The following is a 17,603-nucleotide window of genomic DNA, read 5'->3' as shown; positions in this document are numbered from 1 at the left end:
TGGAGAAAAGGACTACCTCCCCACCTCCCCCCCAATGCACAATATGTGTGCCTGTGTGGTTCAAACACCTTTTCCAGCTTATCCAAGTGGGAATCCCAGCAGGCCGGCTGTCAAGGGCTAGAAAGGGCTGGGCAGTTTTGTATAAAATGGAAAGCTGGCGAACTGACAGTACATGATCCCCGGGAACAAATGTGTTTGAACACAGAAAGAGAGACAGAAAGCCCGACCCTCCGCTTCCAGTTACTCCTCTGGCAGCAGACAACAATCCTTGGCTTCTCTTCCCAGGGTTATTATTGGCCGGGGAGGAGGCGGCCGCAGGATGGCCGGGGGGAGATTGGCAGCCCCCTCGTGTCCTTGTTCAAAAAGGGCAGGCGGGTCGCTCCGCAGAGCGCTGTAGCGAAGCCAGCCCCAGAGCAGCTGCCCAACTTCCCCAGCAGCAAAAAACGCTGCTTTCCTGGGGCGAGATGCAGAGCCCTTAGAAGACGCGCCTGGCCAGCTGGGCGGGAAAGAGGCGCCAGGGTGGGGGGTGGGGGGCTGGAGCTCCCGGGCGGGGTTCGGCGGCGGCCCCTTTCCTCACATGTAAGGCACTCAGAGCAGCCACTTTCTTAAGCGGCGGGGGTCGCGTAGGTCGGGCAAGCGGCGCAGGGGTCGCAGCCGCAGACGAAGCGCCATGGAGGGGAGCCCGATCCCTGTGCTCACCATGCAGACCGTGCCCTACGAGGACCAGAGGCCGACGGGCGGCGGGGGGCTAAGGCGGCCCACGGCGGTCTTCGAGAGCCAGCGGAACTACCTGCCCAACTTCATCCAAAGCGTGCTCTCTTCCATCGACCTGCGCGACCGCCAGGGCTGCACCATGGTGGTGGGCAGCGACGGCAGGTACTTCAGCAAGACGGCCGTCGAGGTGGTGGTGCAGATGGCGGCGGCCAACGGGGTAAGGGGAGCAGGCGGCGCGCAGAGAGGGGTTGATTTTGCCCTTTCTCTCGTTCTGGTTGTGGCAGGTGGGGGGGGGGGGTCTGACCCCGTTTATTAATTATGTGGAGACAACCTGGGGAGATCGTTCATCCGGAGCAGTTGTGCAGTCCTAAACTGTATTGCACGGTTCATTGAAGTCGGTGGGTTTAGAAGTGTTAAACTGTGTTTGGGATGGCGCTGTGAGTCAAGCAAAACTGCTGTGGTTTTTTAAAAGTAAAAAACCCCCAATAATCCTGACTTTCCAAGAATTTTAGGGCACCACGAATGTTTCTCCTCCTAAATCCTTTTTCTTCTGAACCAAGTAGGCACTAGGACCCAAGCAGAGCATATACTAAAACAGTGATGGGCAACCTTTTGAGCTTGGTGTGTCAAAATTTGCCAAAAAACCGAGCATAACTCGGGTGGTGTGTCACTTCGAGAAATAAACCATAATTTCGTGATATTTATGGTTTAAATAACAAAAATGTATAATTGTAATATATAACTGTATTTAATAAACCAAAAACTAATTATTTAACTTACCTGCTTAGTGACTTCTTTGTTCATTCGTCAGTCGGTTTCTTTTGTTGGTCTTGATATTATTTAACTTGTGTGGGGTGCCGTGAACTAAGTTAAGTGAGGGGGAGGGGGAATTCTTTAACTAACCTGCCTATTAATGACTTTTTTGCTGCTGAATTTCGTTGGCTAAATCTTCAGTTGAAGGTTGGTATTTTGTACACTTCAAGGCCAAGCAAGCGCTACTAACCGTCATCTGTCAATCTGTTTCTTTTGTTGGTTTTGATATTATTTAACACTGAAAATAAGGTCTCACAAAAGTACGTAGAGGGAAAAATTGTGAGTAAAGCCATTGCTATATTTTTCAGAGTGCTAAAAGTGTCTGGTAATCAGTTCCAGGCACTCCAAATTTCCTGTTCGTGGTGGCACTCCTCTTGATTTCTAATGGCAGGGGAAAGGGACCCATAGCACAGGCCCTTGACTCTCCCAGCCTTCACCTCAGTAATGATGGTCAATGATCTCTTGCTGGGGTCTTTTCTCCGCTCACTGCCTCCTTCTCTGCTTGTTCTTTCTCTGCTACTTTTCCCCAGCTATCTGCCTCTTTCCCTCTCTATCAGCTATCTGCCTCTTTCCCTCTCTGCTGCTTTCCTCCAGCTCTCTGTCTCTGCTCTTTCCCTCTCTGTTCCCCAGCTCACTCACTCCCTGCTGGCTCCCCCACGTCCTCTTCCACCCTTCTCTTCCCTCGCTCTTTCCACCTTCCACCATTCCTAGCTCCTTCCCTCTGGCCACCTCCTTGCTCGCCCGCCACGCCCCTCTTTCAATCCTCCCCGCAGCGTCCTTCTCGCCGCCCTCCAGCCTTGCTTCCACGCCGCCCTCCAGCTCACTTCCACGCCGCAGCCGGCCAGCTGTGGCATGTTTTCTCCCCCTTCCCCCGACTCGGTGCCCCGCCCCATCACACCTGGCCTCCTACCAAAGAGGCCAGGGCTGAAACGAGCGCTGCCGCCGTCAACGCAGCTCGCTCCGTGCCCTGCCCCGCCCCGCCCCAACAATGCCCAACCGGCCTCTGCAGAGGCCGGGACCATGATGGGCGCCACCGCCTCCGCCTGAGCTTGCAGCTGTGCTGCTGCTGCTGCCAGGGCCCATGACAGGGCTGTCGGGCCAACTGGGCTGGGAACACAGGAGGGGGCTGCCGCCTCGTCAAGTCCGGAGTGGGGCCTCCGAGCCGCCCCTTGGCAGGATGAAACGTCCTTCTTTGTATGCGGCTGCATGCAGCCGCGTGTCATTCAAAATGGTTACGCGTGTCAGTGCTGACACGCGTGTCATAGGTTCGCCATCACTGTACTAAAACAAAGACGGTCCATGGTGGATAAGGTTTCAATTCTACTTAATTCTTTTTGTGGAAAAGGGTATAGGTGGCTAAGAGACTGTGGTTAGCTCGAGGACATCCAGTACATTTTGTGGCTTAACTGGGATTTGAACCAGTGTTAACTATGCTAGCTGACCTTATGTACATGCAACTTGTGTTTACTCCAAAGGGATCCCTGATGTATTCCCATGTTTCACCTTTATTCCACCCATTCGTCAACCTCCATCTGTCTGCACTTTATTGACTTAATATATTTATGTATTGTGTTCTCAAAAGCAAACCCCACTGTAGTTTCCAAGCATCATAGTTGTTAAAATGAAAAATTACAATAAAACAAAGCTCAAAAAGTCTACATTTAGACTAAAGCCTAATAAATAGTATATTTTAAAATACTTATCAGCATAATTGGCATCAAATAGAGCTATTGCATTTGCTAATGCTTATTACTTCCCACCTCATTGATCAAGCCTTTTCATACCAGCTGAATACAGACTTATAATTGTGTGGCTTATTTGAATTCCCAAACAAACTTATTTTATGTTAATGTGAGAGAGCAGTTATGACAGTGGACTAGACAACAAACAGAAGAATAAACAAGATGCTTGTTTGGGGTCCTGGTTGGCATGATCTGCTACCATCTTGTCTATTTAAGTCCATTCAAATTATTTGTATGTGTCTCAACACAAAGTTCCAAGGCAGATGTTTTAGAAGCACCGAGGTGGATCCGACCCCTATACTCCCACTTTACTGAGAACTTTTTTTTAATTTTTCTAATTACATACATATACCTCACATTTCATTCTGCCTCAGGTTTGCAGTCTTCCTCCAGGCCAAGGAGCCTTCTTCAAACTTGTAGCAATTCTATATATAAAAAAAGAAACCCCATGATGCAGAGTGGTCCGCTATGGTACTCTAGTCTAAACTCCCCCCATGACCTGAGTTCAATCTTGTAGCAATTCTATGGCAGAGTCAGTAACGTTGGAGGAAGGTTACTTGGAGGATGGGTTGGATCTACCCTACTATCTTCAAAATGTAAATCTCCCCCCACCATCTAAAAATCAATGTCAAAGTAATATTTGGATATCAGAATCTCTGTCTATCTTAATGTTCATGTTTAATTAAAGAAGAACAGTTGCTAGAAAAAAGCAGAGGCGGAGTGAGGGGAAACTCCACCCATGGCACGCGCGCGCCCTGGAACACCCCTGCCACGCCCCCTCGGCGGCCTGGCCACGCCTCCACCGCGGCTCTGCCCAGGGCATCGTGCCCCGCACGCCCTATTGGCGCTATGCCTCTGGAAAAAAGACAGATAGTCTGCCAGCATAACTTAGGTTGAAGGGTTCCATTGTTAAGTATAAAACGCATTCACCAGCTAAGTTAAGAAATATGTGGGGAAAATGAAAATTTTATAAAAGAGGGAGGTGGCTGTTATGCTTTGTAATCTCTTCTAATCCCTTTTAATTTTTTCATATTGTTTCATATTCTTTATTAATGTTTTTCTGATGGTTTTACTTGTTGTACCCAACCCTATGCAGATCTGAAATCAGTGAGCTTAGAATGGAGAAAATCTGGGTCCTGTAAATCTACTATATGGTTGTTCTCCTATTCTCACATGCTGGGACCTATATTCCTGTTCACACCTTGTCTTTAACTGTTTTATTGCCATACCTTAATAGGTTGGAATAGATACTTCACAGTACTCACTGAGTTTAATTTGATTTGTCTTCTTGCGCACTGACTCATATTTACATTCTTTACCCACTTTATCCTCTATATTTCTTTGACAATATACTATAATGTATTAGCCTCAATCACAGAATTCTACTGTTCGATCATATAGGTTGCAATTGTATCCCTATGTATGAAATTATCTACATTTCTCAACTTATTTCCCCATGATTTCTTAGAAGCAATGGGGTTTTGAGAGCTTTCTCTCCCATGAAAAGTTGTAGGTTCCTAACACGCTCACTCCCATCTCTGGTACCTCTCTCCCGCTCCCCCTCAAATCCAGAAAGCAGTTCAGGAGAACAACATAGGCAAACAAATCCATGTGCCAAGTATGTATTTATCATAGTTTTTCAATTATTTATATTTTAAATGTATTAAGTATTCCTTCAAGGAGAACCTAAGACTGAATTCAATCTCATAATATTTCTAGAAACCATATTTTGTGTGTGTGGGAATATCAAATTTGCCAGATCCTATGCTTGGATTACAAAACAAACTAATGTTTATAGTCCGGAAACAAACGTGCATTGAAAAGGAAATATACACTGTTGGCTCCAAAGTGTGTTCCACTCAGATGGTGTCTGATATCTTTAGACTGCAGCAGTTTGGTTGTTTCCTTATCTTGTTCTGGATGGAGAGATGACAGCCTAATGGGCATACATACTTTCTAATAAAAATAAGAAATCGGATTTGGTGATGTATACCTTGGGAATGAACAGTTTAGAGCAGGGGGTCCAACTCTGGTGCCCAGATATTCATGGACTACGATTCCCATCAGCATGGCCAGGCGCTGATGGGAATCGTAGTCCATGAACATCTGAAGTGCCCGAGTTGGACTCCCCTGGTTTAGAGAATGACATCTAAAGAGCTTGATTTTTGATTAAAGTGTGTTGCATGGTTTTTGTCTGGCACAAATGAGCTTAGGAGTTATTTCATTCCTTGCTACTCAATTAAAATAAAAAGTGATGGTCAGGGTGCATCTGTGATTGATTTTCTAATAGGCAGCAAAATATTAAAACAGCATCCTTTCCCACTTTGCACTGGTTTGGATTCTGCGTGATTGGCTTCTACTGCCTCATCCACCCCACCTTCTCAGAGTCTTCTTGACCCTGTGCCAAATCTTGTTCCCTGTGCCAGCTGACTGCTTGCAGCCAGAGTCCCAGGAATTCTTTTTCTCATGCCAGAAACCTGGTCCCACCTGGATCAAACATTGGCAATTGTATTTAGTTAATTAAGGTACATCTGGTTTCTATTTACAGGATGACAGTCTGTTTAAATAGAAATAAACTGAAGTTATTATGGGAGACAGTCTGTTGCAGAGAGAAAGATTGAAGTTTTATATAGGGATGCCATGTTATGAGAAGGCCGACTTGGGAACTAGTGAGACCTTACAGTGCTTTGGAGAAACAGAGAAAGACGGAAAAAAATTGTGGTTCCCTAGGCTTTATGTATGGAACACTACTTGAGAGACTAAAATATGATGAAATGTCACTGCTGACCCACACAGTATTATTGACCCTGGGATCAACAGGTCACGCCCGTTCCCTTTTGTGACTTTACCATTCATTTCTTCTGATCTCAGACCATTAGTCTTTTATTCATACCACATCAGATGCAAGCGGGACGAGTGGAAACTTCATATTACAAGCTGGAACAGTAACACTACTGCTCCTCTACAAGGAACTGCCTTGATTAGTCTAATAGGAAAAGCACTCTGCCTGTAAACACAATTCATCATGACGTGTGGGTTTCATAAGTATTGATACTCTTCACAAATGGGGTTATGCTACTGTTACAGAGTTGACTAAAACTGCCTTGTTTGATGCCATTATAATTTTAGAGTTGACGGGAAGGAGACCCATGAAGAATCTCAAGGGAAGATAAATCCTCTCTCTATCTTCCTTTCTTTTACCTGCCTGCTTCTGTGCTCTTCCTTTTTTATGCCTGCCTGCTTTTCACAGTCCCCCCCATCCTCTCTTATTAACCCCTCAAACGCTGCCTTGCATAGAGGAAAGAGAAGGAAGTGGTTGGAGGAGGCAAACCATAGCTGACCTTACCTTTCCGTTTTGGTTGCAGTCACTGTGGTTTTATGTGGCATTTTGGGTTGCCACTTTTTGACTTGGTAAAGTTTGTGCATGTGTAGTCCTAAATGTATATACAGACGTCATCACTAACATTCTGGGGGATTTGTCACCCCGTGTTTTAGCAAGTTGGATTTTTCTGCAAACCTGGGGTTTTCCTAGCCACAGGATGCCCCTGCTTGTGTATTATTCTGATCTTCATGGGACCACATTTGGCTATTAGATGTAATAATTTGTAATTTTCAGAATTTTCCTTTAACCTATATAGCCTGTTTCTTGTCCTTGCTTATGTCTTGTTTCTGGTTCATTGCATTGTGCCACTCAGTTTTGATGGTGGCTGTGGTAAGGGAGAGAAAGCAAAGACTGGGCTGTGCTTGACATCTGCTTACTTGCATGATTGGAAAGCTTAATGGGCTGAAAGATTATGAAGCTGTTTTTTTCACATACAAAAAAAAAAGCGCAACTCCATGTTAATCAAGAGAATGACCTGAAAATGCGCAGAAGCCTGGAGTAGCTATGTTTGAAATGTTACTCTGGCAAAATACTTTTTTTTGTCCTAAGTCTATTATAAAATATTATTGTATTATAAAATACAAATTGATCAATGGAATATAATGATAATCAATATGATATATTTTCACCCCTTTAGAGTAGTTGGATTGTGTTTTGTTGATGCTCAAAATGGCAGAAGGATCACTTTTAATTTCCCAAACATAACAAATATTGAGACAACTTGTTTAAAAAGTAGTGTACATTGACAAAATGTGCAACATTTTGAAAATCTGACTCAGGGTGTGACCTATAAAGCCCTAAGCAGTTCAAGTCCAATTTTACTGAGATACTGTCCTTCTTCTTTGTAATCCCTACATGTCATGTAACATGTTAATTAAAATGACAGGTTGCATCTCTCTTGAGAGTGTGCTGTTTCAGAATGCAGAGCAGAATCCTGTGAATAAATGCTGCTCTGTCTAGTGAACTAAAACACTTCTCTTTGACAAACATCTTTTTAGTCAGCAGTATATCTTTAATGCTGGGATGTATTCAGTCATACAACCCTGGATGCACAAAGGTATATATGGTTCTGTTTACACATGCATGCTCATTGATTGGTGACTACAACAAATGGTTATTTTCATGTGTGATGAGCCATCCTAGATCAACCCCCACAGGCAAAGTTTTCATATGATCTCCAAAACTATATCTGTGTGTATTTCTTTCATTCACATCTGTTTGTGACAGTGACATTCTAAAGAGAGTTACTGTGGTCTAAACTCATTCATTTCAATAACCAGTTCATGGACATATATGCAATTTGTACACAATTGTTTGTTTAAGACTCTACTTGTCCATCTGTCAAGTTCCAGCTCAATAAGGGGTGCTGGGCGTGTGTTTTGACTATCCAAGTTTGGGCTTGAAGAGCAATTTGTACACAATTTGAATGAATTTATCAACTAAGATAAATGTCATATCAATAGAACGCAGTTAACCAAAAGTTATGGATACTGGGCAGCCCCATCCAAGAGCCAGGCGCTTGGCTGCCACCCCCTAAAAGGCTTTCAGTTGGCATGGGGAGGCTCAAAAAACGAAAATGCCTCCCTGCCACCGAGAATCCTCTATAAGACTCAATAGACTTATGCCACTTAAAAGGGTTGCATAAGTCTACAGTTCTGGCCGCTGGCATAACACCGTGAATGGCCAGGAGGGAAAGTCAGCTCCTCCCTGACCTGCCCCTGCTATGGTGGTGCCATGACTGGCACTGCAATCCAATTAGCAGGGAGGAGAGGCAGCGGCCACACGCCGGCGTAATCAACCTTCCACCGGGGTAAATGCCCTGGGCAGAACAAATTTGTCAGCGCAACCATGCACCACTTCCACCAATGGATCCTCCCACCCCTCCAGGATGGGGCTCTAAAACAATATGTTTAGCTATGAGATTTTTGTATTGTCAGCTGAAACTGGAGCAAACAGCTTCCACAAACACACAAACAAATGCTTCACAATGACTTTTTATGCATTTACCTTATTCATAGACATGCTTCTGTTGAGAGACTGTGGTCCAACAAATGGATAGTTGCATTTAAATCTGGGAGAATTGCCTTCAGATACAGCTTTGCCATAGCCTGAGACTCTGCTAACATGTGGTTGTGGCAGAGAAGTTTGTTCAAATTTGAGTATGCCTCAGTCACATATCAAATGGAGAATCAGACCTGAATGCTAAAAGGGATAAATAGATTAAGGGAATTGAACTCACCCCATGTCTAGTAACGCTCTAATTCAGTGTTTCCCAACATTTTCGACGTCACAGTACCCTTGACCTCACTCTTCATATTTCACGGTACCCCTGCCATCCCCCCCACCTTCTCTTCCCAGGGTAAAGGGAAGCACTGTGGGGCAGGAAGTGGCTTCTGACATTGCAGCAGGTCCTGCCCCCTGGGCCAGCTCCGTGTCCTTGCTGGCACCGGCGGAAGACACCGCAAAAGTGAGGGGGACTGGTAGCATTGCCATGGTACCCCTGGGACATGCTCATGGCACCCCAGGGTACCACGGAACCCTGGTTGGGAATCACTGCTCTAATTGTTTCCTTTTGCTCTGCCAAGCTCAGTTCTGGTGTTAATGAGAAAAGCATCTGTGGTGGTGATGGGGTGTCACAGTAGGCCTCTCTAGAAATACAGCGGAGAAACCAGAGCCCTACTCTTTGGGGCTTGTTTGGTTATTGCTCCCCCCCCCCCGCACACACACTCTCTCTCCAGGCAGCTGCCACTTCCTGTTGCTTTGAGATCTGAGGCAGAGTCTGCCAGGACTCCCCTCCTCCCCCTCTCTCTCCTGCAGTTAAATATTCAGACTGGCCTACGTATCAACCAGTCCTTTTACACCCAAGAGGTCTGGGACAGCAGGCACTCTTTAAATGTTATTATTTTATTTGGAGCAAGCAGGATAAGAAGGGAAGTTGGATGCACCTCCTTGCTAAAGAAAAGTAAAGGCAATTGGAAAATGTCATGCACGTGAGAAAATGCAATTCATAAAACAACACAAAAAGCTTATGTAACCCAAATAAACTGATTCTTTTGGTTACTGGCTTTTAGCACTTGAGTCTTGTCAGCCTGCCAAGGGCCTGTCCAGCAAGTAACTTCTTCTCTCCTTACTTGCTCCTAGGAAAGCAGAATGTAACCGTTCAAACGTTTTACCACCTTTTCAGCAATCACATCCCTTTCATGAATAGGTGCTCTTTCCTGTCACCAGATGGTACTAAGCCAAACAGGTGATTGCTTTTGAAAAAGAAACACTGTCCTTCTAAGTGGAGCTTTGCTATTTGCTAGCTTGTTCCCACTTTTCCTAGAGAAGCTACCCAACAGGTTTCAGTTAATTAATGAAGGGAATCATTGTGACCATAATAGGACTCATGATAGGACAGGCTATGGAACAATAGGTGAGATATAAGAATTTAGTATCTCTTTTGCTCTAAAATCCCCTCCTTGCTTTATACATGCTTAGGGTAGGAAAAAGTTTTAAATAATGGATGTGCCTGTTTTCATTAGCTAGGTATGGACATACACGCAATTATTACACAGTTTGAATTTATTTATTAACTAAGATGAATGTCATAGCAGTAGAACCCTGTTAAGTAAAATGTATATGTACTGGGCAGCCCTATCCAAGACCTGGGCCTTTGGTTGAGGCCTCCCATTGTCCCTGTTTCATCTGCTGACCTCCCGACTCACAATCATATTTATCATTTAAGTTTCTTTATTGATTGTTAATGCCAACCTCTCCAGTGTTGGTTTTATTATGGTAATTTGGAAATTCACTCTGTTGCCATCTCAAGGTCGTGGTTTTAGCCACAGCGATTTATATTTTGTATTGTGTTTTAAATTCTGTGAACTGCCCTGAGCCTGACCCTGGTTGGGAAGGAGACAAATTTAATAAAATAAAAAATAATTAAATATATTTAAACAATAACTTTTCTCGATCGAGATGTGGTTTGTCATTTGTGGGTGGATTTATCCAATGCTCATGCTGTTCATGTGCAGCTTGATAACTGCTTTTGTAGTTTTGTGAATGTTGCCTAGCCTGTATTTCATGAGTGATGTCTGTGTCAGTCTGTGTCAGAACAGATAAGTGCTGGAGTGTTTCAAGGGACACAGAATTTGACTTGTCGTATGATCTACTTTAAATATATGTATTGGTAGATAAATAGCCGCTACAATAGTTAAATCAGTTTTTAGCACGGCATAACATTAACTGCATGGCTGTTAGGCCTTGAAGAAAGAAATTTCCAGTATGGTAAAATAAGATACAGGATAGTTAGATTCAGACTTGACTCAGGCTCTGCAAGCTCTGTAAGCTTGTGGAGACTGTTCTGAAAAAGTAAACTATAGCTAACACAATCGCGCGCACACACACACAAACACACACATTGAATCCCACCACTCTGTGTGTGTGTGTGTGTGTGTGTGTGTGTTGTATTTTTCTTCCCAACTTTCCTTGGTTATGTTCTTAAACACACGCTCTTTATCAATCCTTCTCCAAATAATTTTATAAACAGTTTTCCTTTCTACTAATTGTAAATATAACTGTACAATCTTGTTACTTGTATTTCCTGTTAAAGGATAATTCAATTGCTCTTTGCTGAAACACATTGAACATTGTTTAAATGCTCTTGCATACATTGGACCAAAATTTGTTGCTGAGAATGGCAGCTTTCCTAAGCATTTTTTCTATTATGATCTTAACAGAAACAGGCAAAAACACTGTAAATATGTCATGTGTTTCTGGCACAAGAACTATGTGCAAGTAAACAATTAGACTAACCGCCCATGGCAATCAGTCAAGAAATTCAGTGTATTTTCCCCACCCTTTTAGTACAATTTGGCAGCAAGCTTTGAGTGAAGGCAAGATTATAATAGTCTAGTGGCATGATTTCAAAAGTAACTTCGCAGACAAAAAAAAGAGAAAGAAACCATAAAAGGATAAAAATTGTTGCAAACCAATTCAGAGCATAATTGTAATTATTTTATCAGATACAGTTTCTTGGAATAATGAAGCCATTATAAATATATCATTAAAGGTCTTCAATTGAAGATGACTGTTTGCTCAGAGTTTAATAGTTTCCAGGTAGCAGGGTGGTTAGTGTATGTGTTTATTTCTGCCCTATTAGCAGGCAGCAAAATTAATTTATCAAACATCAGATGTCTGGAAGTGAAAGTGACCTTGATCAGAACGATACATTAAAGCAGCATACTTGGTTTTCTATCCTGATGTAACACCATGTTATCTTGCTTCAGCTTTGAATTTGAATTTGAACACAATCAAAGATAACCTGAATGTCAACATAAATAAAAACCTAATGAATGATCTTTTCTCATACTTCGTCTTTCTTTGCCTGATATGCTGTTAGAATCATGGAGTTGGAAGAAACTCCAAGAACCCTCAAATCCAACCCCCTGAAATTCAGGAACATACAAACAAAGCACTCCTGACAGATGGCCATCCAGCCTCCCTTTAAAAACCTCCAAAGGAGACTCCACTACACTCCGAGGTAGTGCATTCCACTGTCGAACAGTCCTTACTGTCAGGAAGTTTTTCCTGATGTTCTGGTGGAATCTCTTTTCCTTCACCTTGAACCCATTACTCCTGGTCGTAGGCTCATTTTGGTTGCCTTCCTCTGGACCTGTTCCAGCTTGTCAATATCCTTCTTGAATTGCGATGCCCAGAACTGTACACAATATTCCAGGTGAGGTCTAACCAATGCAGAATAGAGAGGTACAATTACATCCCTTGATCTAGACACTATACTCGATCTAGACAAAATATTGATACAGCCCAGAATCGCATTGGCTTTCTTGACCGCCGCATCAAACTGCTGACATGTTCAGTTTGTGGTCTACTAAGACTCCCAGATCCCTTTCACAAGTAGCCAGGTGTCACCCATCCAATATCTGTGCATTTTTTCTGCATAAGTGTAGTATTCACATTTATCTCTGTTGAAATTCATTTTATTTGTTTTGGCCAGCTCTCCAATCTGTCCATGTCATTTTGAATTCTGACACTGTCATCTGGGGTATTTGCTACCCCTCCTAATTTGGTGTCATCTGCATATTTGATTAGCATGCTGTCTATTCCATCATCCAAGTTATTGATAAAAATATTGAATAGCACTGGGCTCAGGACAGAACCCTGTGGCACCCCACTAGTCACTTGATGAGCACCCTTTGAGTTTGGTCAGTCAGCCAATTACAAATCCATCTAATAGTAGCATTGTCTAGTCCACATTTCACTAGCTTACTTACGAGAATATTATAGGGCACCATGTCAAAAGTTTTACTAAGATCAAGGTATGCTACGCCCACACCATTCCCTTCATCTACCAAGGGAATTACATTGGGTTTGATAGGACTTTCATCTGAGTGAGTTCAGCAGTTGGCAAGATTGATCGGTATCATTTGGACTTCTGTTGGGAGACACACAAAAAGGGAAACACAAAAAAGAGAGAGGAAAAAAACCCTAAATCCAGGTCTACATTAATGCACGCAGAGCTTCTCAGTCTAGCAACAAAGGTTTCTTCTGTTCTGCTTGGATAGTTACCTCTAATTCGGTCCATTGTATTCTCGCTTTTCCAGTCTTCCCTATTTAAAAAGCCTTTTGTGAACTTCCCAGTGTCATCCCAAACAGAGTTTATTTTGCTTTAATTTGTTTTGTTTGCCATCAGGTCACAACCAATTTATGTCAACCTCATCGGGTTTTTAAGGCAAGAGACATTCAGAGGTGGTTTGCCATTGCCTGCGCAGTGACCCTTGTATTCCTTGGTGGTCTTCCATCCAAATACTAATCAGGACTGATTCTGCTTAGTTTTCAAGATCTGTGAGATCAGGCTAGCTTGGGCTATCTCGGTAAGGGCAAGCAGAGCTATACTCTTCTACATCCATTGAAGTCAGTGGGCTGTATATCTGCTTAGGACAGTGGTGGCGAACCTATGGAACGTGTGCCAGAGATGGTACTCAGAGCCCTCTCTGTGGGCATGCGCGCACAGAGTTCGTCTTGTGGGGGCGTGGAAAATCACCGTCTCTCTCTCTCTCTCTCTCTCTCTCACACACACACACACACACACACACACACACACACACACACACACACACAGGCTGGCCTGGGCTACTGGGCACGACCCGTTCAAAGTGTTGTATGGTTGCTTCACCAAGCTTACTCCCGAGTAGTGTGTGCCTTGGAGCCAACCGTTTTTTCTAAACTAAAACCTCAGTATTCAGGTTAAATTGCCATGTTGGCACTTTGCGATAAATAAGTGGGTTTTGGGTTTAAATTTGGGCACTCGGTCTCGAAAAGGTTTACCATCACTGGCTTAGGATGTTACTGCTACTCTCTGCTCTCTTACTTACATCTCTTTCTCAGTTAATATCTGTCTGTAGTTTGGACTAGTTGTTCTAAGACCGTTGAGACCAAGGCATAGAATCACGTGCTTCCTTCCCTTTCCCCATTATTCCTGTCTTAAGTTGCCACAGTTTAGGATTTCATCAGCAACAACCTGAATCATCATTAATATTAGACTTCCAATTTAGCAACAGTTTTAAACCAATAATAAAGTGTAAATCTTCTACTCCTCAAATGCAATTGTTCTTCCAAACATTATAGGTTAAACTCTGTCATTTTCAAACAAGAGTGTATCTACCTAAAATGCACCATGGCAAAGGCTTTTTTCATTCCTTCCTTAGTTTGCTTCATCAGCTTCATGTTCCTTCTCTTTTTTTTGCTCTTTGCTTTTCTAAAAAAGTGACCGTATCTCAACTTATCTTTCCTTCCTTCTTTCCCATTTTGTCCCTTCTCGAACCTTACATCTCTTGTTTGCTTTAAAATGATGCTGTTGTTGGCATATGAAGTGATACTGTTGTTGGCTCCGTATGAAAACTGAGACCATAGCAAGCCTGTTTGTTCTTTGTGCAGAATTGTTGTGTTTCCAAAGCTTTTGCTGCATACCAGCTGGTGATAAGAGGAATCCCAAGGGTATCTCCGTCTCATCCAGAAGAAGGAGATAGTTGGAAATAACTTTTTCCCAGTGATCTCTTGGCATTTAAAGGAGAAAAATCAATTTTCCCAGGACTCTTTAATGTTCTGTAGGAATATGTCCCGTTCTTTAGTAATCTTCTCTAAGAATGTTGAATACCTCCTGTCTTAAGGATGTAAACATTTAAATTTATGATTGCTGTGTTTTAAGTTTGCATATAAATAAATTAATATTGAATAACTGAATAACACTAGACTCCTGAACAACAGTTGTGAAACTGGAAATATGGCCTTCATTGATGATAAACACATCATGTCAGTATTTAATAACAGCATACTGAAATTTTGCCATGTTAAAAAAATGACTTCCTATGTTTGAACCCTTTCTGCTTCAATTCACATTACTTTTGACAAATGCACCCTTGCAAGCCAAGTGTACTGAAATGTACTGTACTCCTGGCTTTTATTTTTAACTCAGAAATCTGACTCGAGACAGCTACAGGTTGTAGCAGTCTGTCAACTCTTTGATCCAGCTGAAAGGCCACTGTGAAAGGCAGTTGCTGTCTGTTTTCTCTCTCATGCCAATTAAAGAACTAAACTTGCATGTTTTAGATTCTTGCATCTTCATGGGGATTTGCTGATTTCTGTTGGGTTCTACCTGGACTTGTACTTCAGATGCCTTTGTGCATTTGAAAATGTGATCGGCCCAATTGTAGTGCCAACAACGCTGGTTGCATAGGGTCAGGTTTTTCTTATTACTTTTAGTTAGAGTTACTTCAGTGACCAGGATACCTAACAGCAAATTTTTCTCACGTCTCAAGGTTTGGTTCTACCACGATTTTTAAAAAATTACTTATGATTAGCTCTGTCAACAATGAAATAGTTTCTACAGAATGTTTGCCCTTTTTAATAATTACACAGATTATTCTGACTGTATTTTATTAATTTTATTTTTGGTAGAGTTTCACTCAAAAAGCAGTTTGAGATATGTGGCCCTTTTGATGATGAATGAAATTTTAGCTCAGTGGTATAGTCTTCAGCAACGATACATCCAGCATGATCAGTGTCTTCCAAACTGGTGATGTGGTTGCAAATCCGATACACGTCTGCATATGGTTCCCAGTTCTCCTCCTGGTGACAGTTCAAAGTTCTGATGTTGACCTTTAAAGTTGTGTATGGCTTGGGAACAGCATACCTGAAGGCCAGTCTACTCCCTTACAAACCCACCCAACCACCATTGTCACCATATGAGGCCCTGCTTTAGGTGCCCCATTTTTCTGAGATCAGAGGAATGGCAACCTGGAGGAAGGGCCTTCTCAGTCATGACACAAAGACTCTGGAACTCTCTCCCCAGTGACACGAGACTAATCTGTTCCTTTATGTTACTATCTTCTTCCTGCAGGTGAAGAGTGTTATTTTTCATCTGGCATTTCCTCAGTAATGCCTCATTCCGAGTCTATGTTTTAATTAGGGTTTAGGGAGGGTGTTGTGCATGCATGTATGTGTGTATATTTTAGCTTTGGTTTTAAATCGTTTTAATGATGTATTTTATTTGGGTTTTAGTAGGGTTTTTTATCATGTTTTTAATCTGTCAGCTGCCTTGGTGGCCTGGATGAGGATAGAACTTGGGATATAATTTATTAAAATGAACGTGTGTTGGCTGCGCATGCATTACTGTTCCCATCTACTGGTAGAGTTCCCTTCTTTGTTTTGGAAGATGCATATTGAGCACATCTTGTATAAACTCAGGCCGTTTCCACACGGCCCAAAAACGACGGCCTGGGGGCGGTAAAAACGCCGCCCCCAGGCCGCCGTTCGCACAGGCGGCGCTGCTGCAACGCAGCAGCGCCGACCTCAATGCGCCCCCCCCGGGCGGCGTCAGGCCGCCCTAAACAACAACCCTTTAAAGGGTTGTTGTTGGGGGGGAAGACGCTGTCTCCCTTCTCCGCCCCACTCACGATGTCTCCGTCGTCGCCTGCTGGCCGTGGAAGCCCCGCCCACACTGTCCTCCGACCTCCAGGGGTCGCCTCTCCTGCGGGGGCTTCTGCTTGGCCTGCTCGCACGCTTGCGCCCCCACGCCGGCAGAACTCTTGGCGGCGTGGGGGCGCATGGCGGCCGTGCGGAAACGGCCTCTGTGTTATAATTTTAACAGTGTTAGGTTTCAAGCCATATATTGGGAATCAAACTCCCTTTTTATAATATTTTCCCGGGTTGATTGTTTATTAAGGTTACTTAACTCAGTAAATCGTTTTAATCCAATATGATTTCATCACCTTTGTCTGCTTTGTCTAGATTGGAAGACTGGTTATTGGTCAGAATGGGCTCCTGTCCACTCCTGCAGTGTCATGCATCATCCAAAAGATAAAAGCAGCTGGTGGAATTATTCTGACAGCTAGTCACAGCCCTGGAGGACCTGGAGGAGATTTTGGAGTTAAGTTTAATGTTGCCAATGGAGGTAAGTGTTTTTTTTAATGGGTCACTGTATCATTGCAAACTTAGAAAAGTTAAAAAACACAAGTTGGAATCAAAAGCAATTACCGGTAGGCTGTAATCACCTGTTTTCTGTGGTTGTCTAAAGCATATTTTTAAGCATTTTAAGGGAGACTTTTTTCCTAAGCAGCTTAATTTTGTTGTTTTTCAGGGAAATCCACAGGTGTTCTTTGCTCCAAAGACCTGGGACATTGCCAGCTGCCTTTTTATAAAAGCAAAACAAAACATGTTGCCGGATATAAAATGTTAATGTAGTTTCTCTTGCACATGCAGTGGAACTTACTATTACAAATCCCCATTTTTTTCTACATGGAGGTCTTCCAGGTTTCCATACACAGTACTGTTTTGATACACAGAGTATCATGAAATCTTGCAGGAAAAGGTCAGCAAGTTAAGCCTCAGGCCAGCAGTAGCTATGGGCAGCAATGTTGCACAAAAATCAGTTGTACCAGGATTTGATGTAC

The 17,603-nt window shown here is 43.1% G+C and overlaps 1 protein-coding gene across 1 annotated transcript in view; it reads left to right on the top strand.

Annotated features, from left to right (window-relative positions):
- The first annotated feature begins 225 nt into the window (after positions 1-225).
- Positions 226-17,603, top strand: part of PGM5 (phosphoglucomutase 5) — a 69,672-nt gene continuing 52,294 nt past the window's right edge. Inside the window, exons 1-2 of the mRNA XM_048504613.1 lie at positions 226-931; positions 16,942-17,104. Of these exons, the coding sequence (XP_048360570.1) occupies positions 671-931; positions 16,942-17,104 (424 nt within the window). The 5' untranslated portion in view covers positions 226-670. The remainder of the gene's footprint in view (positions 932-16,941; positions 17,105-17,603) is intronic.

Source organism: Sphaerodactylus townsendi, linkage group LG07 (assembly GCF_021028975.2).
Source record: "Sphaerodactylus townsendi isolate TG3544 linkage group LG07, MPM_Stown_v2.3, whole genome shotgun sequence".
Lineage (NCBI taxonomy): Eukaryota > Metazoa > Chordata > Lepidosauria > Squamata > Sphaerodactylidae > Sphaerodactylus > Sphaerodactylus townsendi.
Note: the sequence above shows the minus strand (reverse complement) of the source record. Positions and strands in the feature narration are given on the sequence as shown.